Source organism: Grammomys surdaster, unplaced genomic scaffold, assembly GCF_004785775.1.
Source record: "Grammomys surdaster isolate TR1022 unplaced genomic scaffold, NIH_TR_1.0 126278, whole genome shotgun sequence".
NCBI classification, from domain to species: domain Eukaryota; kingdom Metazoa; phylum Chordata; class Mammalia; order Rodentia; family Muridae; genus Grammomys; species Grammomys surdaster.
The window spans coordinates 7,198,401-7,225,967 of NW_021621078.1; the positions used below are offsets into that span (position 1 = coordinate 7,198,401).

Below are 27,567 nucleotides of genomic sequence, written 5' to 3' on the forward strand. Positions count from 1 at the left end.
TTTCTTCAAAGATCACCAAGCCAAACATTTGGCCATACTTTTATTTACTACATATACTATAAACATATACAATACATGCTACAAAAAAAATTTCTTAAAATTTAACTGTCAAGAAAGTGTATAGTGTTATAATACAATGGCACATGTTCATATTTTATTTCAAATTGGTTTGCTTATCACCCATCTCAAACCATTAATAGTGAAATGTTACTTGTGGAAAATTAAAGTTATCTATTTGCACTATTAATAAACAATTCCAACAAATTAATAAGAATTAACCATGTCAAATATTAGTATCCAAAAATGGGCTCTTACAGAAGTGATTATATAAAACATAGCAGCCAATTTCAGTTAACTTTGCTCTGTGACAATGTACATATGCATTTGACTAGGATTATAGCACTTGCTATTTTTGGAAGATATTTGTAAGAAGTCCTTTGATCTCTTGAGGTCCAGTAACTGCTACACCCAGCCAAATCCAACCAAACAGTTCACATAATGGCTCTGAACAACTAATCACTGAGGAGTTCTTAAGATTCATGTAGAGCTGCATATCCCATTACCACCACACATAATGAAGAAACAATACAAGCCAGCATCAAAGGCAAAGGCAAAAGAAAATATCAACATTCAAACCAGTTGTGACAATGATTTTCTACAAATGTTTTAAGATGCCATAATTTCAGGAACAGATTTTTTTTTAATTTATTTTTGGTTTTTGAAACAAGGTCTCACTTTGTAGCTCTGACTGTCCTAGAAGTAGCTCTGTTAGACCAGGCTGGTCTTGAATTCAGAGATCCACCTGCCTTTGTCTCCGAAGGGCTGGGACTAAAGGCATTCACCATCACACCTGGCTTAGGAAAACAGGATTTAATGTGCACATTTGGATTTTCAGAATCTATGCTAACTGAAAACTGAAACAAGTAGTGAGGTGGATTATGTCCTGTGCTACAAATCTGTCCATTCAGTATCACTGAGCACCTATTAGGAGCTTAGCACTGGGCCAACATCTCTAAAGTTGAATATTACTATTTTTATCAAGCTAGAGTGAGGTAAAGAATGTATTAAATTAGCATCAACGCATTAAGTCTGCTTGTGGTAATGTATGCAATCCTATGCCAACCAGTGTCCCTGGGCCATGTAACAAGCTTCTGCACCCTGCTCATTCTTTCATATGAAATTTTTACACACACGTGCTAAGCAAAGTGCTAGTCACTGCAATTACATGATTTGGTGTACGTTCAATGAATGCAAATTCATCATAGTAATCTATACAGGACAACTAAGAAGGAACATTATTTTTCTAAAATGAGGTTCAAAGCAAAGTGTAAGGTATTTCTATTGGTCACCTACACCAGAGACCAGCAAGTGCCTTTATTACCTCAAAGTCTCATGTTACAGTCTAAAGAAACCCTATAATTTGTGGCCACAGAGGCCTAGTCTCTGGAGCATCTGACCCCATATAAATCATTCTATACTTTAAAGGGCTTGTAAACTAAATCTGGACAAAGGAGAACCCAAATGAAGGCAATTTATAATGTAATATTTTTCAAGAACTATTTTGGCCATGTAAAATGATACATAAGTAATTTACAACTGGAACAATTTTCAAAGTACCAATCCTACCCCAGATGTGTAGAATTCTAACCTGCCTTTTATACAATTTGCACATGATGCATAGGGCAAAGTTTGGCCCTTGATACCTTCTATAGGATACAGTAAGTGATTGGTCCTTTCACTCCAAGTAGAATCTGAGAACTCTAAGCATCCCATTAGGAAACTAGCAATCAGAGAAAATGGCCCTGCCAGATCTGTCCCATCAGTAAGGAGAGTCTTAGCTGTGGTAGCAGTGTGAACCTATGATGCCCCCTTGGGAGAAGGCAGAGAGCTGAGAGTTTATCCACTGAGTGAATCCAATACTGGCTTAAAGCTATGCACTGAATAAAGTGCTCTGCACATCCTGCTTCTCATCTGGAATGAAGATATACACTATCCTAAGAATCAAGCCACTTATAGGTACAGGGGAGGAGAGTAACAAGGAAAGAATCCAGAAAAAAATCCAAGGAAGACAAATGCCTCTAGTAGTGTTCTCAGAATCCTCAGGATTTGAAATGTCAGAATGAGTCATACAATGGTCATGGTCCATAAACACAAATGCAATCCCACTGGGTAAGTGTCACACAGTGCATGATTACTTCATGGGAGGCGGGGTTGGGGGGGGGAACAGTCTGCTGCCATTTGACAGTATGGATTCAGAATGAAAACAGAACCTCTGAAGAAATCAGGGTCAGCAGTGTGTAGCATTCTTTTCCTGCCCATCAGCTTTCCACAGGTTGATCTGTTCTGCCCAAGAAAAAGGAGGCAATGTATTTACGTTTTCTCACACAGGCAGGGCCACTACCACCTAAAACTGCCAACTTAGAAGCTAACCACACAAGCCCTCTGGTTTCGTACCCTGAATATGGTAAATACAAGTGACAATGGAGTAATTCAGTCTTAAAAAAGATCACAGGTAACAGAATGCTTATAGAAACTAGACTGCTTTTGACACCTGTAAGAAACTGTATAGATGGCAATTGGGGGGAAAACAGACTGTTCCCATCTGTCAGCAAACTGTTGAACTATACTCAGCTGAAGTCCTCCTCGGGATTCTGTTGATCCAGCAGACGGACATGTGTGAATGGGAAGTGACCTCGTTTGCCATTACACTCCCCTTCCCACTGACCACTCACATTAATCTTCGTAACCTTTACCAGCTCACCGACCTGCAGGACGAGAATAAGGAGAGCACTTTATTTCCAGTTAAGAAAGCAAGGTGAAAATCTCCATTCTCTGTTAGGCATACCCTGCCCACGTGATTGCTCTAGGGCTGATGTTACAGAAATGGCTACTCACTACCTCCCCAGCCCCAGCCACCAGACTGGTTAACTTGTGGTTAATGCAGGCAAAAAGAAGGAGTGGTGTTAGCAATGAAGAAAGACACTAAGAATACAGAAAGTAAAAAGGACCCTAGAAGGTGTCACTCTGCAAACCTCAGAATGTCTAGATGAGCTAATGATGTCTTCTCTGCTCTAGCCTCAACAGCCCCGCCCACTCCACAACATCTGGCTTATGGGTTAAAGCCTAGCCCTCCTCGGCAGCTGTGGTGCATGCCTGGCCCTATCCTAGGGCAACTTTCTGTCACATATGCTGTGGCTGCCACTGCTTGCACAGGAGAAGGCAACTACAGCAAGCATGCTGCATTCGGACCAAGCATCTAAGAGAAGGTATAGGCCAGAACTTCAAATCCTCCCAGCTCCCCACAAATGTTACCTTTCATATCTAGCAGCTGACTTGCTGTTCCTTAACTGGCACATATTTATTACCCAATTGGAGACAAAGGAAAAAAAATCCACTAACTACTATAGCTATTCTCTTACTCTCTTATTCTCTTGCCTCTAGCTTCTATCCCCTCGCCCCTCCTCCCTTTCCTTCCCCCTCTCTCCATGTGGTCATGGCCGGTCTCTACTCCTCTGCCTCTCTGCTCTCCCCCCCCCCGCCATTTTCTCTCCCCACCTTTGCCCTCTGCCCTGAATAACACCCCCCTCATGGAACTACTATAGCTATTACTAGCCAACTATATCACTAGCCAACTATATCACTAGCCAACTATATCACTGCTTCCACTTATAAAATGTCCCTTGTGAAATCAAATATAAAGTTTTAACAAGATATACCTCTGTCCTGCCACAAACCTAAGACACGGTTGGTGTGACAAATGAATTCATTGAGGCAAAAGACTGAACAAAAATTCAAAACACCGGATTTCTGAGTTCAAGGCCAGCCTGGTCTATAGAGTGAGTTCCAGGATAGTCAGGGCTACACAGAAAAACCCTGTCTCGAAAAACCAAAATTAATAATAATAATAATAAATTCAAAACACAACAAAAGACCCTGAATAAAAAGCAAGATGACTGGAGGAGAAATGGCTCAGTGGTTAAGAGCACTGACTAGTCTTCTAGGGGTCTTGAGTTCAATTCCCAGCAGTCGCATAGTGGCTTACAACCATCTGTAATGGGATCTAATACCCTCTTCTGGTTTATCTCAAGACAGCTATAGTGTATTCACATATATTAAATAAATTAATTAATTTTAAAAAAAAGAGAGAAGTTACTCCAAGGGGCTGGAAAGATGGCTCAGTGGTTAAGAGCACTGACTGCTCTTCCAGAGATCCTGAGTTCAAATCCCAGCAACCACATGGTGGCTCACAACCATCTGTAATGGGATCCAATGCCCTCTTCTGGTGTGATAGCTACAGTGATAGCTACAGTGTACTCATAAATTTAAAAAACAAAAAACAAACAAACAAACAAAAAGCAAAGCAAGATGACCACTCCTTGCTTGTCTCTTGAGTTTTACACAGAACAGTTCATGTATTTTGAATGTATTTGGGTATTCTATAGCTCTTAATTTCTAATTCTCACAATAAATCTCCAGGATAACAATTTTGATTTTATAGAAAAAGTGGAGGATTAGGACAATTATGATATTCACACAGCTAATGATTTGAACTCAGAATTACCTGACACCAAAATTCACGGTGCCATTAGATGGGGAACTTTGAAGCTCAGCTGTAGGAGGCTTCAGGAACTCTCAAGAATCTCTCTAGTACGGGCAGTGGTGGCGCACGCCTTTAATCCTAGCACTTGGGAGGCAGAAGCAGGCGGATTTCTGAGTTTGAGGCTAACTTGGTCTACAGAGTGAGTTCCAGGACAGCCAGGGCTACACAGAGAAACCCTGTCTCAAAACAATAAAAAAAAAAAAAAGAACCTGCTTTTAAAAGAAAAAAAAAAAAGGAGAAAAAAATGAATCTTTCTAGTAGCCACTGGCCAATGCCAACTCATGTGAAGGTCCAGGGTCTCCTATAGAACCAGTCTGATCTCACTAACAGGCAGAATTCTCACTTACTGGTCTGTCTGTAATTTCCCCAAAGAAAAACTGGAACCACAAAGGACTGATGTGACTGTTTAGATAACAGGACAACAGAGCAGACCAGAGGGGAGTGATGGAAATAAGGGGTAAGATACAGAGGAGGAAAAGTCAGCAGCTCCAACTGCCAGTGCCATGAGGGCCAGGGCCATCTAGGCAAAGGCAGGAGGACTGCAGACTACCACCACATGCAGCCAAGCCTGTACCCTCCAGTGTACATCAGGGTGCAGCTCATCCTCACATCCAAGGCTGCCGACTCTGGCCACCACAGATTGTTATATATATAGTCCTCAAGGACCCAAGACATCAAAGTGAAAGTAACCTAAAGCTGGGGTGTAGCCCCATATGCCATGCACATAGCATATACACAGCCCTCGACAAAGGACACAGGCAGCACTCTCAAGAGCCGGAAATACTTGACACCTTGAATTTCGTGATTATCATACACATTCCATACCTGTAAAATGCACTGAACTGCATGTGTAAGTTTTGTATGTTAACAAATGAACTCTACACATCAGTAAAAAGGGGGAGGGCTGTCAGTTAAAATATTACTTAGCTCTTCCTAGGTCTTACATCACCCCACCTGTCATCAGGCCTTTTCTCCTTTAAAGAAAATGAGGGTTCCTGTAAGGCCAGAAGCTACTAGAATAGAATTGTGTACCATACAGCAAACCTTTGGACAAATCAAAGACACTTTTTCTCTCCCTTAATTCTTGTGTGTGTGTGGTTTTGTTTTACTTTATTTTGAGGCAGGGTCTCCTTACTATGTAGTCCTGGCTAGCCTCAATTTCTGCGTCTGCCACCGAAATACTGGGATGAAAGGTGTTTATTGCTAAACCTGGCCTTAGAGCCACATCTTTAAGATATAGATTCTCAAGGTAGTGCCATACACCTTTAATTTCAGCGAGTCAGTGGCAGGTAGATTTGAGTTTGAAGTCAGGCAGGTCTACAGAGCGAGTTCTAGAAAGGCCAGGGCTATAGAGAGAGAAACTCTTAATATATACATACATATATGGGGGGGGGCAGACAGACAGACAGATTCTCCTGGTTCTATGCTACAAAGGAGACTCAAGAAGACAGTATCTTAATCTTAAATATAAAATTTGCTTTTTTTTTTTTTTGGTTTTTCGAGACAGGGTTTCTCTGTATAGTCCTGGCTGTCCTGGAACTCACCCTGTAGACCAGGCTAGCCTCGAACTCAGAAATCCGCCTGCTTCTGCCTCCCAAGTGCTAGGATTAAAGGCGTGCGCCACCACCGCCCGGCTCTTAAAATTTGCCTTTTAAACACATAAGTTCTTAGTAGAGAGATCAAACCATCAGGAGCTAAAAGGAAAAGATGAAATGATTGTACTTTTTAAATGGACCTATGAGGACATGTAAGCAGTCAGCTGGGCTAATAAAAACCTCCTAAGGTGGCCTTCAACTACAGACTCTTCAAAAGACATTAAAATTAATAACCCTTTGTGCTTCATGGGGTCGTCCTCTTGAAATGTTCAAAGTACTTGGGGGCTTTTCAGGTCAAGGACAAAAGCCAAAGAGAATATTACTAACCTTGAAAGAGCAGAGAGCTGTCACTGAAGCCCCATGAGACAGGTTCCCAACAGTTTGGGGGAAAGGAGCATCAAGAACAGTTCTTGCTGTTTCAGAAAGCCAGAAGTATGCATGTCCTTCTTCCTGTTAGACATCAACTCACTAAAGCATGGTTTTAAAGGTCAAACACTTAGCACTTCCTTTATTCTAGCTTTCTGACAGTGATGTCAGCTGATTATACAGCTGAGGATGAACCGGCACACCTGTCAACACTGGGATTACACATGTGTAGCACCTTATCCCCTTTGTACTAGTTTATTTTTGTCTGTTTGAAACTGGCTACTATGTAGCCCTGGCTGGTTGGCCTGGAATTCACTACATAAGGCTGCCCTCCAACTCAGAGATCCTTCTGGCTCTGCTCCTCACAAGTGCTGGGATAAAGGCCTGTGCTATAAAGCCAGCAGAACAAAAATATCTGTCCTAGAAGTGCTAAAAAGTTTTTGTTTTACTTTCTTGAGGTTTGCCTCACTATTGATTCTCAGAGGGTCTGGTGCTTGCTTTATTGACCAGGTAAAATTTGCAAATTAGCCTCCTCTATCTGCCTACTGGGTGCTGGAATTATGGATATATGCCACAACATATAGTAAAAAGACAAGGCTTGGTTCTCTGTGTAGTCCTGGCTGTCCTGGAACTCACCCTGTAGACCAGGCTGGGCTTGAACTCAGAAATCCACCTGCCTCTGCCTCCCAAGTGTTGGGATTAAAGGCGTGCGCCACCACCGCCCAGCTTTTTCTTTCTTTTCTTTTTTTTTTCAGGCTGGTCTTAAACTCAAGATATTTTCCTGCCTCTGCCTCCCCACTCTGAAGTGAAGGGATTAAAGGCATGCACCATGCCTGCTCAAGTGTTACAATCTCAAATACCTTTGTATCTTTCCTTTGAATATAGAGATTACAACAGTTATAACACTATTCATTTCCATATTTTTTTTATTAATTATTAATTATTTTGGGGTTTTTGACACAGGGTTTCTCTGTATAGTCCTGGCTGTCCTAGAACTTGATTTGTAGACCACTCTGGCTTTGAATTCTTGCACATCAGCCTACCTGTGCCACCTGAGTGCTGGGATAAAGGCATGTACCACCATGCTCTGCTCAATTTATTTTTATGTGCATTGGTGTTTTGCCTGCATGTGTGTCTGTGTGAGGGTGTTGGACGCCCTGGAACTAGAGTTATAGACAGTTGTGAGCTGCCATGTGGGTGCTGGAAATTGAACCTTGGTCCAATGCTCTTAACTGCTGAGCCATCTCTCTGACCGTCATTTCAAATTTTAAATGAGTTTAAGTAGACAAAAAGAAATCAGTTGGAGTACATGGTACAACATTTTAAGATTCTTATGAATTTTAAGAATTCTGAATGTTGAGAGAAGAGTCCTTGAGGCCAGGCTGGGCTACAGTGAGATCCTATTTTCTACATTAACCATAAAAATAAATAAGAAAGAAAAAAAGACCTTGAAATCTACTATCAAGACTCTCAAGAACTCTTAGTTGAAGATGACATTTATCTAACTTCTAATCATCCTGCTTCTACCTCCCAAGTACTAGGATAACGGGTGTTCACCACCAGAAGCTTGAACATTTTTTTCCTGAGATAGGAAAAAAATTTTCCTTGCTATATAGTCCTGGCTGATCTGGTACTACTAGCTATGTAAACTGGCCTTGACCTCACAGTAATCCTCCTCGGTTTCACAAGCACTGACTTTATAGGTCAACTTAGCTTTCTTCTTTGTTTCTTCCTTCCTCTAGGGAAGAAAGGGTAAAGATGAAGAAGCTTGAAACAAGGTCTTGCTGTGTAACCTAGACTGGCTTCTGGTGTTGAAGCTTCCCTAGTGTTATAGGCTCCTTTTTTGTTTTTTGTTTTTTTTTTTGTTTTTGTTTTTCGAGACAGAGTTTCTCTGTATAGCCCTAGCTGTCCTGGAACTCACTCTGTAGACCAGGCTGGCCTTAAACTCAGAAATCCACCTGCCTCTGCCTCCCAAGTGCTGGGACTAAAGGCGTGTGCCACCACTGCCTGGTGGCTCCAACATTATTTTCCCATTGTTTGTTGTTCCATCTGGTCCTCATCCTCCCAAAAGATCCTGCAACATCCTCAGGAGTAAGCCTGAGCATGAAGCACCGAGCAATCTATAAAGGGGACTAAATAGGGTTATTGGCTCCCAGGAAACTAAGTCAACTGGTATGTTTTCTGGCTCTGTACAGCTGCCAAAGTCAACTGTGACCCTAGTGAAGACATTATCAAACCTAGAATGATCCAGGGACAAAATACCCAGCTATCCTCCCCAGGAAGTTTTAGCAATAATGAAAGCGAAACTGGAACCTAGATTGCATTAAATTCTGAAATTCACCAAGTAGGAGGCAATCAGGGAGCTATGTAAGCGCCTTTGTGGGCATATCCCCAGGTGACTGCTTTTCTAGGTTTTGTCCCTATTACTTAACAGGAAGGACAGCAACTATGTCAGCTTCCCTTCTGATCCAGATCTGCAGGACTCCAGTGAGCTCAGTGCAGAAAGTGCACACCTGCATAGGCACAGAAAGCCAGGGAAAAGGAACAAGTGACAGGAAACAATGGCCTAGTGTGTGTGTCTGGGAGCCCAGCGGTTCACAGCAGGTGTTTTCCTGTCCGTAGTTTTGGTGTATCTTTTAAAATAAGCTTGTCATATTTACCATTTGTACATATATGGATGTACACCATAGCACCAACATGTAGTAGAGTCTGGTTTCTTCCTACTATGGGTTTCCAGGATGGAACTCAGATCTCTAGGCTTTGATGGCAAGCATCCTTACCTGCATCATCTCATGATGCAGCAATATTTTTGAGACAGTGTTTCTCACTGAACCCAGAGGTACTGATTTTGCATGTCCAGTGAACTCCAGGAATTCTGTGTCTGCATTATCTGGTGCTGGAATTACAGGCACATGCTGTTGCTCCTCCCTTTCTATGTGGGTGCCAGGGATCCAAACTCAGATAAAGTCTTTGGGTGGCAAGACAACTGAGCCATTTCCCCAGGCCTATCCAAATATTTTTTTTAACATAACAAAGGAAAAAAATTTCAAAATTTGCCTGGAGATAAAGTTCAAGAAACTGTAGCATTCTACCCCCGGAATCAGCAAACTACTGCTTCTAAATCAAATCTAGTTTGCTGTTTTGCAAAGAGTTTACTTGTAACTATGTGTCTACGTGTCTGCTACAGAGGTTAGAGGACCACTTTGTGGAGTCAGTCTTCTCCATCCTGTTCTGCAGGGGTTTGAGGGCTACAGTCTCTACTCATAAGCACCCGCTCTGCCACTGTAACCAAAGGCAGTTATAAACAGGACAGCAAATGGACCCTGCCTGGTGTTCCAATAAAGCTACTAGTGAGCTAACAAGATGATAAGAGAACTTGTTTCAAAACCTTTAAGACTTGAGTTCAATTCCCAAAAGCCAAATAAATGTCAAAGGAGAGGTTAGTTTGGTGGTATACACCTTTAATCCTGGGAGGCTGAGGCTGAAAGACTGAGGCAAGTCTCAGATACAAGTGTAAAGTCCTGCTTCAAAAAGAAAAGGCTAGGGGCTGGAGAGATGGCTCAGTGGTTAAGAGCACTGGCTGCTCTTCCGGAGATCCTGAGTTCAATTCCCAGCAACCACAAGACGGCTCACAACCAACTATAATGGAATCTGAAGCCCTCTGATGTGTCTAAAGACAGCTACAGTGTACTCATATACATTAAAAACAAACAAAAAAACACAGCTGGGAGCCAGGCATGGTGATATATACCTTTAATCCCAAAACGTGGGCAGCAGAGATAGGTAGATCTCTTGGAATTTAAAACCAGGGCTATACAGTGAGACCCTGTCTCAAAAACAAACAAATCCCCCACTCTCTCAAAGAAAAGCTCGGGCTGGAGAGATGGCTCAGTGGTTAAGAGCACTGACTGCACTTCCAGAGGTCCTGAGTTCAAATCCCAGCAACCACATGGTGGCTCACAACCATCTGTAATGAGATCTGATGCCCTCTTCTGGTGTGTCTGAAGACAGCGACAGTGTATTCATATATAATAAATAAATAAATCTTAAAAAAAAAAAAAAAGCTCAACAAATGGAATTTCCAGGGGAAGGGGAGAGGGTAGTACAATGGTAGAGCACTTGTGTAAGTTCCACAAGAGACTTGAATTTTAATCCTTATACTGTGAAAATTTTCTTTTTCTAAAAATTAATACTTGAGACCTAAAGTCTTCAAAGTATGTCAGAAGCATAGCACAACTCACAGAGAAGTGCCAGTAAGTATTTTAAGATGCTGAGAGAAACACAGTGATACTTGATCTGTATTGAGTTAGTAGGCTTGAGGAAGTTCAGTTTTGACATTAGGTCACATTATAAATGCTTGAAAGATGTCATGTTTATAAAGTTGGGTTGTGGAAGTTTGTAATGATAAAATAAATCACTTGGGAGATGGAGGCTGGAGGATCAGGATCAAGACCATTTCCATAGAATGGGCTACATAAGATCTAGTCTGAAAAATACCACGGTCTGGACAGATGGCTCAATGGGTAAAGGCACTTGTCACCAACCCAATGAGTTTAGTCCCTGACACTCACATGGTAGGAGAGAACTGACTCCCACAGCTGTCCTCTAGACCTACACATATAAAGTCATTACATGTATGTGCTCCCAAAAATAAGTACATAATCTTTTAAATATATAATAAAATAGAAGCAAGGGTGGACATAGGATGTGAATATAAGCACAGTACAAAAATGCCATACAGACCTCGGTTATTTCATATGAGTCTATAACTCACAAATACAAATGAAAGTGAGAAATGAGAGTGCAATGTCGACATGACCTCAAGGTCTGAAAAATAGGAGATGTCTAACCGATGAACCCATCTCATTAGACAAGTATGACAGTTATTTAATGCTGAACTAAAAATATTTACTTTTAATTACATTTATTGTTTTTAAAAACAGCCATTAAGTTATTAGGATACAATACTTAAGACTGAATCCAAGCACAGTGACAGAAGTTTGTAATCTCAGCATTTGAGGGCTACATATACACCTCAGTGGTACATTCCCTGCTTAGATCCTAAATTAACAAGAAAACAAGAAAAAAGAACCTGAATTAAAAAACAAAACAAGAGCCAGGCAGTGGTGGCACATGCCTTTAATCCCAGCACTTGGGAGGCAGAGGCAGGTGGATTTCTGAGTTCGAGACGAGCCTGGTCTACAGAGTGAGTTTCAGGACAGCCAGGGCTACACAGAGAAACTCTGTTTCCAAAACAAAACAAAACAAAACAAAACAAACAAACAAGAAAAATATCAAAAAGGTATTTGAGAGCTAAGGAGGAAGATACTGTTCAAAGCCAGCTGATGGCAAGATCAGGCTATGATTTATTAAAATCTCATCTCAAAAGAGTGGATTTGTTATTTCCAAAGTTTTGGGGGGAAGGTGTGCGGGGAGGGGGGGGAAATAGGGATTAAAACTAGGTCCTGGTGCATACTATACAAGTGTTCTACCATTGAGCCCCAGACCCCACTCCCACCCAAGGACATTCTTTCCAGGGCTCCAAATAACAATGTTCAAAGTCCAGAAGAGGAGGGTGAGAAGAAAATGAAGCACCTGTCTCCATGACCAGAAGCCTATTGCTAGAGTTTCAGAAAAACACAAATCAGAGATATACCAAAGGCCTGTTCTTCATAATCTCAAATATCACAGGGATGAACAAGTCAAAAGGCAACCATCAATTTGGGCCCAATCAGAGATGCAGAGTTAGGCCAACAGTCACACTGCGATACACTCTTTATGTTTCTCATCTGTCCTATGAAAAGCAGGTTCACACTGACCATGGTGCCCTAAGGGGGCAATAGTAGTGAGGAATCTCTACAAGTCAAAGGCAGGCTTGGTCTATATAACAAACCACCGACCAGCCAGAGGCACACAGTAAAACCTTCCCTTCTAAAAGGTCTTCAATATGAAACTAGCCAAGTCTTATCTATTAGGCTAAATCAGAAAATGCAGACTACCAAATTAATACATTTGAAGAAAACACCATTGTTCTGGATACTCTACAGAACCATAAAATGAGCTTTAGTATCTACACTTAAAAGTTGAGATTTATCTAATAGAATGTTACCACATTCTATTTGGTAAATGCATGCCTCTACTCCCAGGACCAGTATGAGGCCAGCCTGGGCTATATACCAAGATTTTGTCTTAAAAAGCAGGGATGGCTAAGTATGGCAGCACACACATTTAATCCCCAAATTTGGAAGCAAAGACTTGTATTCTATTTCAGAGAGAGCAGGTTAACCATTTTAAAGCACTGATGCCTCTAACTACAGAGACATCCTTAAAAATAATCTCTCTTTGGGCTAGATGGCTCAGCAGCTACAAGTATGTGCTGCTCTTGCAGAAAGGACCCAGATTCAGTTCCCAGGACCCACAACCATCCGTAACGCCAGTTCTGACCTGATATATACAAACAGGTAAAACAGGTCAAATACAATACAGGTCAAATAAAGTAAGTAAGTCTTCAAAAAAAAAAAAAAAAAAAAAAAGCTGGCCAAGAAGTACAAAGCTCAAGTAGAATTGACACACGCAATCCTCTTGCCTGTGTGTGCAGTGACCTGTTCCAGGAATACTGTCTCACACTCCAGCCTGTTGTTAATAGGGTCTGCAGTCAATGTCAAGAGTCCACCCACAATGTACACAGCACAGTTAAGAGCATCATCCCTCACCCCACATCAGCCTGAAAACTTGCTTTCTTCATCTGCAAAGCAGTGTGAGTTAGATAACACAGTCCATTTCTCAAAGCCAAGACATGATACGAAGCTTCAGCAGGGTTTTGATACCTGTAATCCTAACACTGGAGGATGTCTGCAGGCGTATCAAGAATGTGAAGCCAGCCTGGGCTACACAGTGAGCTTCAGGCCATACTAGACTAGAATGAGTTCCCATATCAACAAACAAAGCAAAACACTTTAAACATACAATTTTTCGGGGGCTGGAGAGATGGCTCAGCGGTTAAGAGCACTGACTGCTCTTCCAGAGGTCCTGAGTTCAAATCCCAGCAACCACATGGTGGCTCACAACCATCCATAATGAGATTGGATGCCCTCTTCTGGTGTGTCCGAAGGCAGTGACAGTGTAACATTGTACTCATAAATAAAATAAATAAATAAATAAATCTTTAAAAAAAAAAAAAAAAAAAAAACATACAATTTTTCAAGCTGGATGTGGTGGCACATTCCTTTATACCCTGTACCTTCTCTGTGAGCTAAAGTCCTGCATAGTGAGTTCAGGACAGCCAAAGCTACATAGTTAGACCTTACCTTAAAAACTCTAAACAAACACATAAGTAATGCAGTTTTCAGTCAAACCTATGAAACTCAATTAACTCAACTAGACTAGAAATGAAAAGAAAAATTTCAGGATTGGTGAGATTGCTCAGTGGTTGAGAATACTATCTGCTCTCCCAGAGTTTTACCAGTCTGTAACTGCAGTTGTAGGGCATCCAATATCCTCTTCTGCCCACTGTGCACATGTGGCACATAGACATATATGCAGGCAAAACACCCATCACACAAAATAAAAATAAACTTAAAAAAAATTCAACTGCATTAGGATCAGAGTCTGGCTCATTGTATGGACTACCACTCTCACATCCAGGCACTTCCTTCCTCTACTGTAGGAGTCCAGCCCAAAGGACAAACAAGGGCCAAGTCACAGGAGCACTGTCTCCTCTCTGCCACTGTGTGCACATAACCTCAGGCTGTGGTTATGAGAACTGGCTACTACCTGTACCCAAGACAGTCTGTTGGGAGGCTCTGAAGAACACGGGAACAGGTAACCTCTGCATCAGCTTCTGTCCTAATGACTTACTCTAACACAGAGAGAGAGGAAAGAAAGAGAGTAAGAGGTAAGAAGACTGAGTGCTGAAGAGGAACAAAGGGACACCTGTAATGAATGCCAGGTCGTGACAAAGTGGGCTTCCACAGATGACTGAGGTAAAGATAATCCTTGTAAAGAACTGGCTTCTACTCTGTCAAACACAGTAAGCAACAAAGAGAAGTAAATCTATTTTTAATAACTCACCCTCTTAGTTATGGCTCGATTCACATCTGTACACTGTGTATGTGTGTGTGTGTCCTACACCAGGGACCATGGCCTGGTGAAGGCTAGCATTCAGCTTTTTCTGATTCTTGCCAAACATAATCAATAGTAAGGAATCTACTATCCACTAAAATAAAAACAGTTTTTGACTGAACATGGTGGCACACACCTTTAATCCCAGCACTCAGGAAGCAGAAGTAGGCAGATCTCTGAGTTTTAGGCCAGCTTGATCTACAAAGTGAATTCCAGGACAGCCAGAGCTACATAGAGACACCTAGTCTCAAAAAAAAAAAGAAAAAAAAAAAAGAAAAAAAAAAACAGAAAGAAAAGAAATACTATGGAAAAACCCCACTTAAGTATATTGCTACATCCCACTCATTACATTCTAATCTGGGTGAACCCATTTTGTTTTAGACAGTGACAAACACCAAGAAAGAAGTTAGGAAAATAGAGGAGAAAAATTAAAGTTAATTCCTATTCAGGTGGTTATTAGTCAAGGTTTAGTAGATAAATCAGAACATTCAGTTATACAGTTTTAAATTTACTCATTGCAAAATAGGTTTTCTCTAAAAAAGAGAAAACCCATATAAAATGCCAAAGTCAGTACTTTAATGGTTTGACATCTACAACATCACAAAGCTGGCGCTGTATCAGCATTCCTACAAAGCTGGAAGAGGTCTGAAAGGGAGACCCTGTAGCAGATCTCGTCTTTCTACATTTTGCACATTATGTACCTCCAAAGCCAAGGCTGTCTTGTCGTAGGCATTAGGGACTCGCTTCTGGATAACCCTGGCATAAATGGGCCCATTCTGGAGGTTAGGGAGCGGAGTGTTGACGCTGGGTTGGGCATAGGGCCCAGGCTCCGGCCCACCCAGTGGCTGTGGGTGGGAACCCTCCTGGTTACCTCCAATCAGAGCCGATACTGAGGCGGAGGCAGGTCTATACTTCTCCACGTAAGGGACAGGAATCATCCCCCTCTTTCCTTCGCTGTCCTCTGCATTCCACCACTGCTCTTCAGGCTTATCCCGGATTCTCAGGATGTCTCCTTTCTTAAAGGGAAGATCTTCTTCATCATTCCCATTAAAGTCAAAGAGGGCCCGCACATACTCTGCCTCCTCCTGCCTGAGAATCACTCCACTACCCTGCCTTGATCTGGAAACTGGTTCTATCAATGTTGTAGTGTCCAAATAGTGTATTTTGTAGAATTCCAGTAAAGCAGGCAATGAATCAAACTCTTGATCTCCTATTCGGAGCCTGGAGGGACTCACTCCTGGAAAAAACAGAGCAGAGTGTCATTTGAAGTAACTGACATTGAAAGACTTTATGCATCTCTTGTACATATTTAGTCATATCCGACCACAAAAAAAAGTACACTGAAAAAACAAAACTTTCTTCACAGTCCAAATGGGTACCCTTCAAAATTCAGCATCCTCGTCTTAGCACTCAACTGGCTCACAGCCACTTGTTACTCCAGTCCAAGGGAACCAATGCCCATTCCTCACCTCCTCTGACCCACATGATGCACAGACATCCATACAGACAAAACACCTTTACACAAAAAATAAAATGAGCACCCTCTAGAAAGCAAGATGCCCATCACCATGGGGAGGAGATATGAAAGGCCATGACAGACCAGGCCACTTTGCTTGCAAAGAGTGCAACACAGGCACTTCTTTACTCTTCTACACTGTGTACTACCCCAGAAATAAAGTAACCAGATACAACCCGATGGCCTCAGAAAACACAGCAAGCTCCCCAACCCCTACCCCCTGGTTATTGTCTGTTATTGTTACTGTCTGTGTAGCCTTGGCTGGTCTGGAACTCACTTTGTAGACCAGGCCCACACAGATCAGAGATCCACCTGTTGCTGCCTCTCAAGTACTGGGATTAAAGGCATGTGGGCCTGGCCTCAAGCTCTCCTTTTCTCTAGGTCCCTCCTGCTGCAGCAAGAGATAAGAAAAACCTGAAAGATACTCTAAGGACATAGATTACCACCACTAAAATGTACAACTCAGAAGATGCCATCAGATTCCATGATTTGAATTAGACGGCTTTGTGTGCTGTCATGTGGGTGCAAGGAACTGAACCCATGTCCTCTGCAGGAACAGCAAGCGCTCCTGCACAGTCATTTCCAAAAACCCAAAGATGTAATTACTGTTATGAATGTGTGTCTACGTGGGGGCATGTGCATGTGCATGCAGGTGCCCACAGAGTTCAGAGTTGCAGGATTATAAACCTAGGGTCACCACTGCTGGCTACATTTTTTTTTAAATTGTTATGTGTGCATGATGTATGCATGTAACTGGGGTCAACTTGGCAGAGTCAGCTCTTGCTTTCACATTTTATGTGAGCACCAGAGGTCAAACTCAAGTTGCCAGGCTTGTGGGGCAAGCACTTTGCCCACTGAACCAACCCATCAGCCCAATGGCTGTTTTGTTTTTATTTTTTAAAAATCTTATTTATATTGCTGTTCTGTCTCTATGTATGTCTGTGTGAGGATGCTGTATCCCCTAGCATTGGAAATTATAGTTGTGAACTGCCCTATGAGTACTGGGAATTGAACCTAGGTCCTTTGGAAGAACACCCAGAGCTCTTAACCATGGAGCCATCTCTCCAGCCCTGCAATGGCTGTTTTCTGAAAAGTGGTTTGTAGTGTAGCCAGAGAAGGCTTCAGTCTGATATTCCACTTTGGCCTCCCAGCTACTGGGATTTTTAGTGTACATCACAGTATTTGGGATAAGACTTTTAAAAAAAAGATTTATTTTTATGTATGGGTACACTATTGCTCTCTTCAGACACACCAGAATTGGGCATCAGACTCATTATAAATGGTTGTGAGCCACCAAGTGGTTGCTGGGAATTGAACTCAGGACCTCTGGAAGAGCAGTTAGTGCTCTTAACCACTGAGCCATCTCTCCAGCCCAGGGTGAGAATTCTAACACCAATGCCACCCAATACAGCTTTTCACAAAGAACTGTTCCTATTCCAGTCTGTCCCCACTAATCTAATTCATGATGTTCCAGATGAAGACAGCAACTGTGAAAGTCAGTGTGAGCTAAGTAATCTGGTCAGCACTGCCTGCTCAAGAAAGCTCCAAAGGCAATGTACAGACACACTGCAACGGCAAAGCATCTGCTGCTAAAAAATGGCCCTACATTATGGAGGGCCTTGCTAAGATTTAGCCATCCACAGACCAAGGTGCACTTGCCAAAATGGCTTCTACCTGTTGCCCAGCTGAACCTGTGGCTGACAAAGTGTGCATAAAGTGTCACTTTTCTTGTTGGGGAGCACACACTCCTGTTTTGTTGAGACAGCCTTACTATGTAGTCCAGGCTGGCCTTAAATTCACATGGAATCTTCTGCCTCGGTTTCCTGAGTACTGGATTAGAAACATGAGCTGTCTTCAGATTAACTTTTTTTTTTTTTACATTTTTTTAATTTTTATTTTATTTATTATATGTAAGTACACTGTAGCTGTCTTCAGACACCCCACAAGAGGGCATCAGATATCATTACAGATGGTTGTTAGCCACCATGTGGTTGCTGGGATTTGAACTCATGACCTCTGGAAGAGCAGTCAGTGCTCTTAACCACTGAGCCATCTCACCAGCCCCCAGATTAACTTTTAAAATACTGTTTTGAGACAGGGTCTATGTAGCCTTGACTGGCCTGAAACTTACTATGTGATCAGGGTAACTTCAATGTCATAGAGATCCAATTGTTCCTGCCACCCAGGTACTGGGACTGAAGGCATGTGCCAAGCCTACCCTATTTACTATATTTATTATTATTTATGTCTGTGGAGGTCAGAGGACACCTCACAGAAGTTGATTTTTCCCTTCTACCTCACTGAGGCAAAGTCTCTTATTTTTGCTGTGCCTCATGCCCCAGGCTATCTGGCTCCTGAGTCCCAGGAGCCTCTCTATCTCTACCTTAAGGTCACTTAAGCACACTAGGATTGCAGGCATGAGCTGTCACGTCTGGCTTTGTTACATGGGTTTCAGAGATTTAACTCAGGTCACCAGGCTTGCCTGGCAAGCTCTTACCCACTGAGCTACCTCACTGGCCCTACATATTATTAACTGTTTTCTGAAATTAAATGTATGTGGATCTGTGTTTCTGTTTGTGTTAATAAGAGGGCAATTTTAAGAAGTGGAGTCTCTTCTCCCACAGTGTAGGTCCCAGGGATCAAACTCAGGTCATCAGGCTTGGTGGCAAAAGCTTTTATTTACCTGCTGAGTCATCTATCAGCCCCACATATGATTGCTTTTTAAGACTATTTACGCCGGGCGGTAGTGGCGCACACCTTTAATCCCAGCACTTGGGAGGCAGAGGCAGGCGGATTTCTGAGTTTGAGAGTTCGAGGCTAGCCTGGTCTACAGAGTGAGTTCCAGGACAGCCAGGGCTACACAGAGAAACTCTGTCTCGAAAAACCAAAAAAAAAAAAAAAAAGAAAAAAAAAGACTATTTATTTACTTATTTATTATTTATTTGTGTGGGGAGGAGGTAGAGGTGTCAGTAATGGTATGCACTGTGTTTGTGAGTTAAATGAGAGGAGAGTGCACAGCATTTAGCCTAGTATGTGGCTTGTTATAACCACCTCAGCATAGATTCAAGAAAACAGAGGGACCGATAACTCAAAGCCTGGGGGTGCAGAGGTCCTGAGGCTGGGGCTCATTGTGAGTGAGAGGTCAAAAGTGGTCAGATCCCCTCCTGCTGGAATTACGGGTGGTCGTAAGCCCTCTGCTGTGGCTGCTGAGAACAGAACTCAGGTCCTCTAGAAGAGCAGGAAAGAATCTCATCTGCAGAGGCATGTCTCTGACCCCTACGTTGACTATTCTTAATCAACATAAATGTCTAACTTTGAAATTAGAAGTGGTAAAATGAAATTCTACACCCAGCTTTTAGCAACTTACAAAGAAAATGTGAACACTGTGGTGAGCAAGAAACAAAGCAGCATGTCTTAGACATCTTTCCACATGGCTTTTATTGCAATGGGAGATGTGTTCCTATAAAAACTAACAGCAGCAACAAAGCAAAACCAGTAACAGCAAACTGCCGAGATATAGCAAATCACAAGGAGATAGTTCTGACGAGGCATGAGCATTTCCAAAGTGCCTGTGCTCTAAGAAGGAAGGCAACTTCTCCCTACCACCCCCCCACACACACCCTCACCCACTGCTGGGATGTGCTTCTGAGAGGCAGGGAGGGCAGGGCCTGGAAGACCCAAACATACTACTAAGGCAAACACCTTTGAAAGGTGAGTACAACAAAAATTTTTATTTTTATTTATTTATTGATTTTTTTTGAGACCAATTTTCTTTTTTTTTCATTCATGCCAGTTTTATTTAACAGGTTGGAGAGGATGGTAGAAGGTAATAAAGGAATAATACCTTTCAGAATCTATGTATTAAAACTTGTTTCACTTACTGTAGTTTGTTACACTCTACTTGGTTGATGTCCCTACAGTCCTGCTCTGAGGTACAGGGAGGAGTGGATCTGGGGGAAGAGATTGAGGAGAGGGGAAATGCAGTCCAGATCTAATGTATGAGAGAATAAATAAAAAAAATAATAAACTAATATTTTTGAAAGCTGTTCCTTCATGTAATGCTACCACCCTGCCCTTTTCTCTGTGTAACACTGGCTGTCCTGGAACTCACTCTGTAGACCAAGCTAGCCTCGAACTCAGAAATCCATCTGCTTCCCTAGTGCTGGGATTAAAGGTGTGTGCCACCACCACCACCCAACATAACAAAAAAAATTTTTTGTTTTTGTTTTTGTTTTTTCAAGCCAGGGTTCCTCTTGTAGCCCTGGCTGTCCTGGAACTCATTCTGTAGACCAGGCTGGCCTCAAACTCAGAAATCCACCTACCTCTGCCTCCCAAGTGCTGGGATCAAAGGTATGCGCCACCACCGCCCGGCAACAAAAATTTTAAGACAGTTTCAAAAGCTGCTCTAGCACACAAGACAGACATGGACAGGAAAGACAGCTCAGCAGATAAGCATGCTTGATGCTGTTGCAGAGGATTGGGTTCCCAGCAACTGTAATTTTGGTTTCAGGAGACCCAACAGCCTCTTCTGGCCTCCAAGAGCACCAGGCACAAAAGTAGTGCATATACATACATATATAGGCAAAGCATATAAATATTTTGTTTGTTTGTTTGCTTTTGTTATTTCAAGACAGGGTTTTTTTTTTTGTGTAGGTCCAGCAGTCCTGGACTCACTCTGCAAAGCAGGCTGACCTTAAACACGGAGATCCTCCTGCCTCTGCCTCCCCAATGCTGGGATTAAAGGCATGGGTCACCACGCCTGGCAAAAATCATATGTTTTTTTAAACCAAAGGTAAGTTGTGTCTTGTTCCAGTGCTGCTAATGCTGCAAGGTATAAACCAGGCTCACTGGCCTTTCCTTTTGCCTTGGCAATTCCAACTATCAAAACACAAGCAAAGCAGCAAACAAAACCTCTGATACACTTTCCCTGTAAATCATTCTTAGTTGGTGCTAACATTACAATAAAGGAGGAATGCCTGGTCTGATGACTGTGGGCAGTCAGATATATGGGGCAGGAAAACCTCACTGATTCAAACTCCAGAAGGCACGGGAAAAGAATGTCCATAAGTCACAGATAAGACCAGATCTCACCACAGCTATGCATTTGGGTTCCTTTCCCCTCTCCTAACCACAAACAGCCAAAGGCAGGAAGCAGAAGGAAGGGAAAGGAAGGAGATACTTGGTCAGTCTAGAGGACAGAACTAACTACAAAATTCACAGCTGTCTGGAACTGGGAAAGTCTCACTTCCTCTACATCAAACCTGGGAGAGATTTTGAATGTGCAGCTTGAGTCCTGTGACTGAACCCAGGCCCTCACACATGCCAGGCAAGTTTCATTTTGAGACAGATTCTTATTAAACTGCCCAGACTAGCCTTGAATTTAACTCTGTAGCCTAGACAAGTGATCCTCAATGTGTGATCCTCCTGCCTTAGCCTATCAATGAGCTTGAATTATATATATGTTTATATCACTAGGCCCAGTTTGAATGTCCAGTTATGAATTAACATATCAAAAAATAAATATTAGCCAGGTGTGGTGGTAAATGCCTATAATTACAAAACTTAGGAAGCAGAAACAGAACAAACGTGCTTATTTCCTGGTCACCCTGGTCTACAAACTAAGTTCCAGACCAGCCAAAACTATATAATGAAACCAAAAACTAAATAATTAAGTAAAAGCATAAATAAATAAGTAGATAATTGGGATTAGTTTAAGTAGGTAGTAGGTACTTCTCTACTATTTGCAAAACCAATGACTTTTAAGCTGTTCAGGCCTCAGGCAACATCAGTTTTTACAGTATCATTCCCCAAAGAATTCATAACACCTGAGGGCCCTGTGCTAAAACAGGCCTGGTTACTTCTGGCAAAATCATCAGCACCGGCTGCTCACCATCACCTCTTCCAAAATCTCACCAGCACTTCCTCTGCCCCTCATTACCAATCCTTTCTTCCTCCTCCATTACCTACGGCATTTACAGAAGCTGCATAAATAGATAAATACCCACTACCTGTCCAATACAAAGGAGTAAAGGTTGTGCCCTTCCATCCAAGAAGGGATTCGAAGACTAAGGAAGCCTGGCTGGTAATGTGTGCCTATACACCCCAGTACAAGGATCTGAATTTACATTTCAGCATCCGCAATGAAAAGCCAAGTTTGGTGACATGCTCCCGTAAACTTAACACTGGGAGGCTAACACTGAAGGATCCCAGGGGGCTAATGGCCAGCCAGTCTAGTCATTTGATAAGATCCAGGTATGGTAACAGATCATTTCTCAGAAAAATAAATGGCAAGCAATAGAGGAAGGTGCCTAACCTAACCTCACCTCTAGCCTTCACATCCAGGGATACACAAATACATACACACTGCAGACCTAACTCCCAAAAAATTTTCAATTGACCCAAAAATCTTCAAACTATACTTTTTGCCAAAGATACTACAGTATCTCAGTAATCCTAGAAAGCACTGTAGTCTGACAAACTCAGAATTCTCTCCAGGAAATTTGCAATTCACGGGAGTGTAGTAAAGCCGTGGCAAGTCCTATAGTTAATAAACCTATTTGACCTTAACATGGGACTGTTTTATTTTCCAAAAAGCTTCTCAGTAACTACTAAAGAACTTCTCTGGAGAGCAGCTGGGAGATGGCTCAGCAGTTAAAAACACATGCTGCTTTTGCAGAGGACCTGGGTTCAGTTCTCAGCACTCACAAATAGTAGTACACAACCAATCCAATTCCAGAGAGTCTAATGCCCTCTTCTGGTCTCAATAGGCACTGCATGTACATTATACATTTATACACTTGTAGGCAAAATAACCATATACATAAAATTAAAGAAAATCTTTTTAAAAAGAAAAATCAAGAAAGAACTTCCCTGGAACCATTACATTAGAGGGATACCCTGCTCATCCATCTCCAAAATGAGGTAAGATGGTCATACCCAGGACCTCATGCATGTTAAGCCAACACTGTATCAGTAACCTACATCCCCAGCCCAAGGAAAGGTCGGAGGCTCCCTCACCCACCTACCACGCAACAGGCGGAAAACTTCAGTTGCCCAGTAATAGTAATGGAAACACTGTAGACCCAAGGTTCTCAACCTCAAGCCCTCTACCCCTTTCTACCTAGCATTACTCCCAAAGAGGTCATGTGTTTACCAACCATACTGTGCATGCCAGAGAACCTTTCACAGCTGAGATGTTTTCCATCTCACTGGAATTATCTTCTAATATCATTATAGTCTTAAGATTAAATTTATAATCCGGGCCTTTATGCAATATGCTTGCCACATTCAAGTGTCTTACATATCGCATATGAATCCATTTACTCATTACAATAGCCCACCCAATGAAGTATTGCTATTTTCTGACTTTCACAAATGAAGAAATTGTAGCAAAGAAAAGTTTAAAAACCAAAAGTTGCCCAAAGTTATACAAGTAAGAAGTAGCAGGTGGGGCTATAGAGATGGGTCAGCAGTCAGGAGCAGTGGCTGTAACTCCAGTACCAAGGATCCAACACCCTGACACAAACAAACATGCAGGCAAACCACCAATGCAAATAACAAAAATAATTTCCCACATCTTTAATCCTAGCACTCTGGAGGCAGAGACAGGTGGTTCTGTTTGAGGCCAGCCTGAGCTACATGAGTTCTAGGACACCCAGAACTATAGTGAGACCCTGTCTCTAAATTATATATGTGTATTCTCTCTTCTCCCCTCCCCCCCTCTCCTCCACTCCCTCCTCCTTTCCTTTCCTCCTTCCTTCTCTCCCCATTCAAGTTTGGGTTTTGGCCTCCAATTCTCTGCCCAGCCAGGGATGATCTTGCTTTGTCTCCACCTCCTAAATGCTGAGATTACAGGCCTGTGTCACTAAACCTAATCTGTGTGACCTGGGGATTGAAACCAGGGCCTTCATTCTTGCTAGAATGAAAATTCTATCTATTGATAGAAGCTGGGCAGACCGTCACTTTGTCATTCAATTAAGAGGATTCTATCATTCAAAGGTCTAGTCCTCTATTAGTTCAAGTAGAAGAAACAAGTGGATCAATTGTTCCAAGTCTTTCCAAGAGGCTCACTTTGAAACCCAACCTTACAGAACAGGACCAGTACACTCGAACAAACTTCCCCCCTATAGATCTGGGGCACAGTAAAGATGCCCCCAGGCTAACACAGCATAGGAGATCTGTGGGAGCTAAACATGATAGGTTCAAATAGGGTCATTGAGCTGGGCCTAACGGCTCATGCCTGTAATCCCAACAGGAAGGCAAAGGCAGAATGATCTTCACAAGTCAGAAATTAGCCTGGTCTACACAGTGAGTCTCATGTTAGGGCTACAAAAAAAATCCCCTATCACAAATAAAAAAGGTTACTGGGATAAGGTGACAATCCCTGGCCTATCTTACCCACATGCCTCTTACAGTGTGTGCGCACAAGTGTAATGAGTTCTAGGCCAGCCAGAACTATAGCTGTGCATGGATGATGTGGGCATGTGGAGGTCAGGACAACCCTCAGCCTCAGGTGTTTCTTCTCTTATACTACCCTGGGATCCAAGGATCAAACTCAGATTCTCAAGTTTGCAAGGCATGTGCTTTTACCTATTGAGCCATGCTGGTGGCTCTTATAGCACTTGGGAGGTAGAAGTAAAAGACTTTTTCTGAGTTCAATGCCAGCCTAGTTTATAGAGTTACAGGGCAGCTAGGGTTGCAGAGTGAGACCCTGTCTCAAAACGAAAGAATGGAGTTCCTATGTGCACTGCAGAGACCCCAGAGCAAACAAAGACTTTCAAACTATACAGACGGTCAGTCTCAGTCACACACTCAATGTTACAAGTTACTGGATTTCTAGTTCCTCTCCCCCCACCCCATGAAAATATCTTAATAAATGGAGATTGCAGTATTTCACTCATTGGATTGTTTTACTGATGGTGAATTATATAAGGCACACAACATATTTAGCAAAGCATCTAGCACACAATAACCAATCACTAAGTGTTAACTATTAAAATTATATATGCCTCTCTAAAACTCAAGTAACTCCTGTGTGGCTTCAAAAGAAAACCAGCTTAATGGGGAGAAGAACAGCGATTAAGTAACCATCATAAAGACAGCAAGTGAACTGATTGTCCTACAGAGAAAATGGGGAACATGACAGAACAAATTGCCACGAAGCCAATGAATGAACTTTCCACATCTATCCCACAAACTGGCAATCTTCTCCTCTCCGAGGCCAACCACCTATTTTGAAAAGGTGGAGCTACTGAGATATAAAACCACACTGCCCAGGTACAGAGAAATATCAAACTAACAAGCTGCCTGATGCTATTCCCACATTTTCTAAAAAACACACACAGAGAAAGCTGAGGACTGAATCCCTCACCCCCAACTACTGGAAATTAAACCTAGCCTGCCCAAATGCCAGGCAAATAAACTACCACTGAACTATATCCCCAGTCACACCCCACTAACGTAACTTTTTATTTGGAGGCAGAGTCTTGCTAAGTTTCGCAGGATGGCCTGGAACTTGTAAAATCTTCTTGCCTCAGCCTCCTAGGTGCTGGGATTAGAAGCATGAACTATGAAATCTGATGAGAATTGAATTTCAATGATAACATTTCATCTTACTACTGCCCTTACACAAAACAACAGAATATTTTACAGATAGTACAAAAATAGAATTTACTTTGTTTAGGGCAATTGTGTTGCATTAATATTCCTATCTGATTTTATATTATTAGACCAACAAGACATAAAGTTCTAAATTTGTTAACTAAAAAAGACCTCAATATTCAAAATTTCCCTTTATGTGCTAACACAAAGAACCACCTCCTCATTTCTGGCCAAAGGGAGTAAGTCTAAATTAGAGCTATCCTAAAAAGGCAGGTCTGCTACAAGGATAACCAGGGAGTCTCCATTCATGAGACTAGCTCAGCTCCTGGAGGAAAAAGTTTGCACTTCAAACATCTAGAAAGCAAGAAGCTGGTGCTGTTACACACAGAGACAACAGTAATCTCAGAATCACTGTGCATTTCACATACTTCAAGGACTAAGTGCATGAATTTCCTTAACACTGCCAAGACAACTGCAATAATGCAGCTAAGACAGTTATAACTCAGTGGTCCTTGACGAGGAAAACACGGTGGGATAATTATTCTTGGTGTATCTGCCAGCCAGGTCTGTTCTCATATCCTGGAGAGTTTGACCATAGCACCAACTTAGAAAGAAAAAACCCAGAAATTCCTGTCTGACACTGTTTAAGCCCAGAGAAAATGAAACTCCATTCACTTCCAAAGTTGTTCTAACTGGCTTATGCCTGGTTTATTTTCTAAAGAGGAAAAAAAAATCTTTCTCCACTAATCACTTTGAAACTAGAAACTCTAGTTGCAGCGGGCAGTCTTTTGGACACTTAAAACCTCTTGGACACAACTTGCCAGCTAGGCTTCAATTACGCTGGGCTGGTCACAGAAAGCTTTTTTCTATTACCAAGTCACTTAGTTCACCACCTTCCACAAGGGAAGAGCACGGTAAAAAGATTTTTGGAAAAATGCCCAAGAAAGGAAAAAGCTGACCGGCTTCCTGAGGGTGTCTCCATCTCTCCCAGCCAGCCAGTACGTGGTGACTTCCTACCGAAGGCCACCAGGGGAGTATGGCAAAACCCAGCTCTAGCACTGCAGGAAACGTTTCAAGCCTAAAAGCCACTTGTAGGATTAGCAGATCCATTCTGGGCACCTCTGCCAAATGATGTCCCCGTAACATTCCCATTAACTCTTTGTCCCCAAATTGCCTGGCCCTGCCCTGCCCTTGGGCCTGACCCTGGCGCCCAGCCCCACCCCGGGGCCGCAGCAGTTCCCCTTCCCCGGCTCCCAAGGCACACCCAGAGGCCTCGGTGAGCAGCTCCTCCTCCCCCACAATCCCGCCCGTCGGTGGAACCAGCCTGGTCAGAAGGCAGCTCCCCCGCCAGGTTCACTCCAGCCCTCTCTGCCCACGTCCCTCCTGCAGCAGACCAGGGTTCTAGGGCCCTCACCCCCGCCCGGGCCTCCCGCCCGTCTGTCCCTCACCCGGCGGAGGCTGAGCGGGCGACGGAGGCACTGGAGGGCGCGGGCCGCTGCTGTTGATGATGTAGTGGGAGACACGCGAGTTTTCGGAGACGCTGAGCACATAGTCCCCGGGGCTGGTGCTCGAGTCCCGCACCAGGAACACCCCGTGCCGCTGGCCCTGCAATAGCGCCACCGCCTCCTGCCGGCTCAAGCGGCCCCAGTACCAGCTACTCCGCTCCTCCGAGTCGAAGTTGCCCGCCATGGCCGCCTCCGCGCCTTCACGCTGGGCCGTCGCCGGCACGCGCGCCCCTCCAGCCCTGGCGCCCGCCGCCCAGCGGACCG

At 42.8% G+C, this 27,567-nt stretch overlaps 1 protein-coding gene across 2 annotated transcripts; it reads right to left on the reverse strand.

The window, feature by feature from the left end:
• Crk (CRK proto-oncogene, adaptor protein) lies at positions 1-27,520 on the reverse strand. Of its 2 annotated transcripts, none has more exons than XM_028759307.1 (3): positions 27,247-27,520; positions 15,384-15,919; positions 1-2,765 (listed from the first exon to the last, which is right to left on the reverse strand). In XM_028759307.1, exons 1-3 carry the CDS (start codon positions 27,485-27,487, stop codon positions 2,628-2,630), a joined length of 915 nt encoding a protein of 304 aa, XP_028615140.1. In that variant the 5' UTR covers positions 27,488-27,520; the 3' UTR covers positions 1-2,627. The 2 variants fall into 2 exon arrangements, with proteins under 2 accessions (XP_028615140.1, XP_028615141.1); XM_028759308.1 differs by having other exon boundaries at positions 2,648-2,765; positions 15,554-15,919; positions 27,247-27,502.
• Positions 27,521-27,567: the final 47 nt, after the last annotated feature.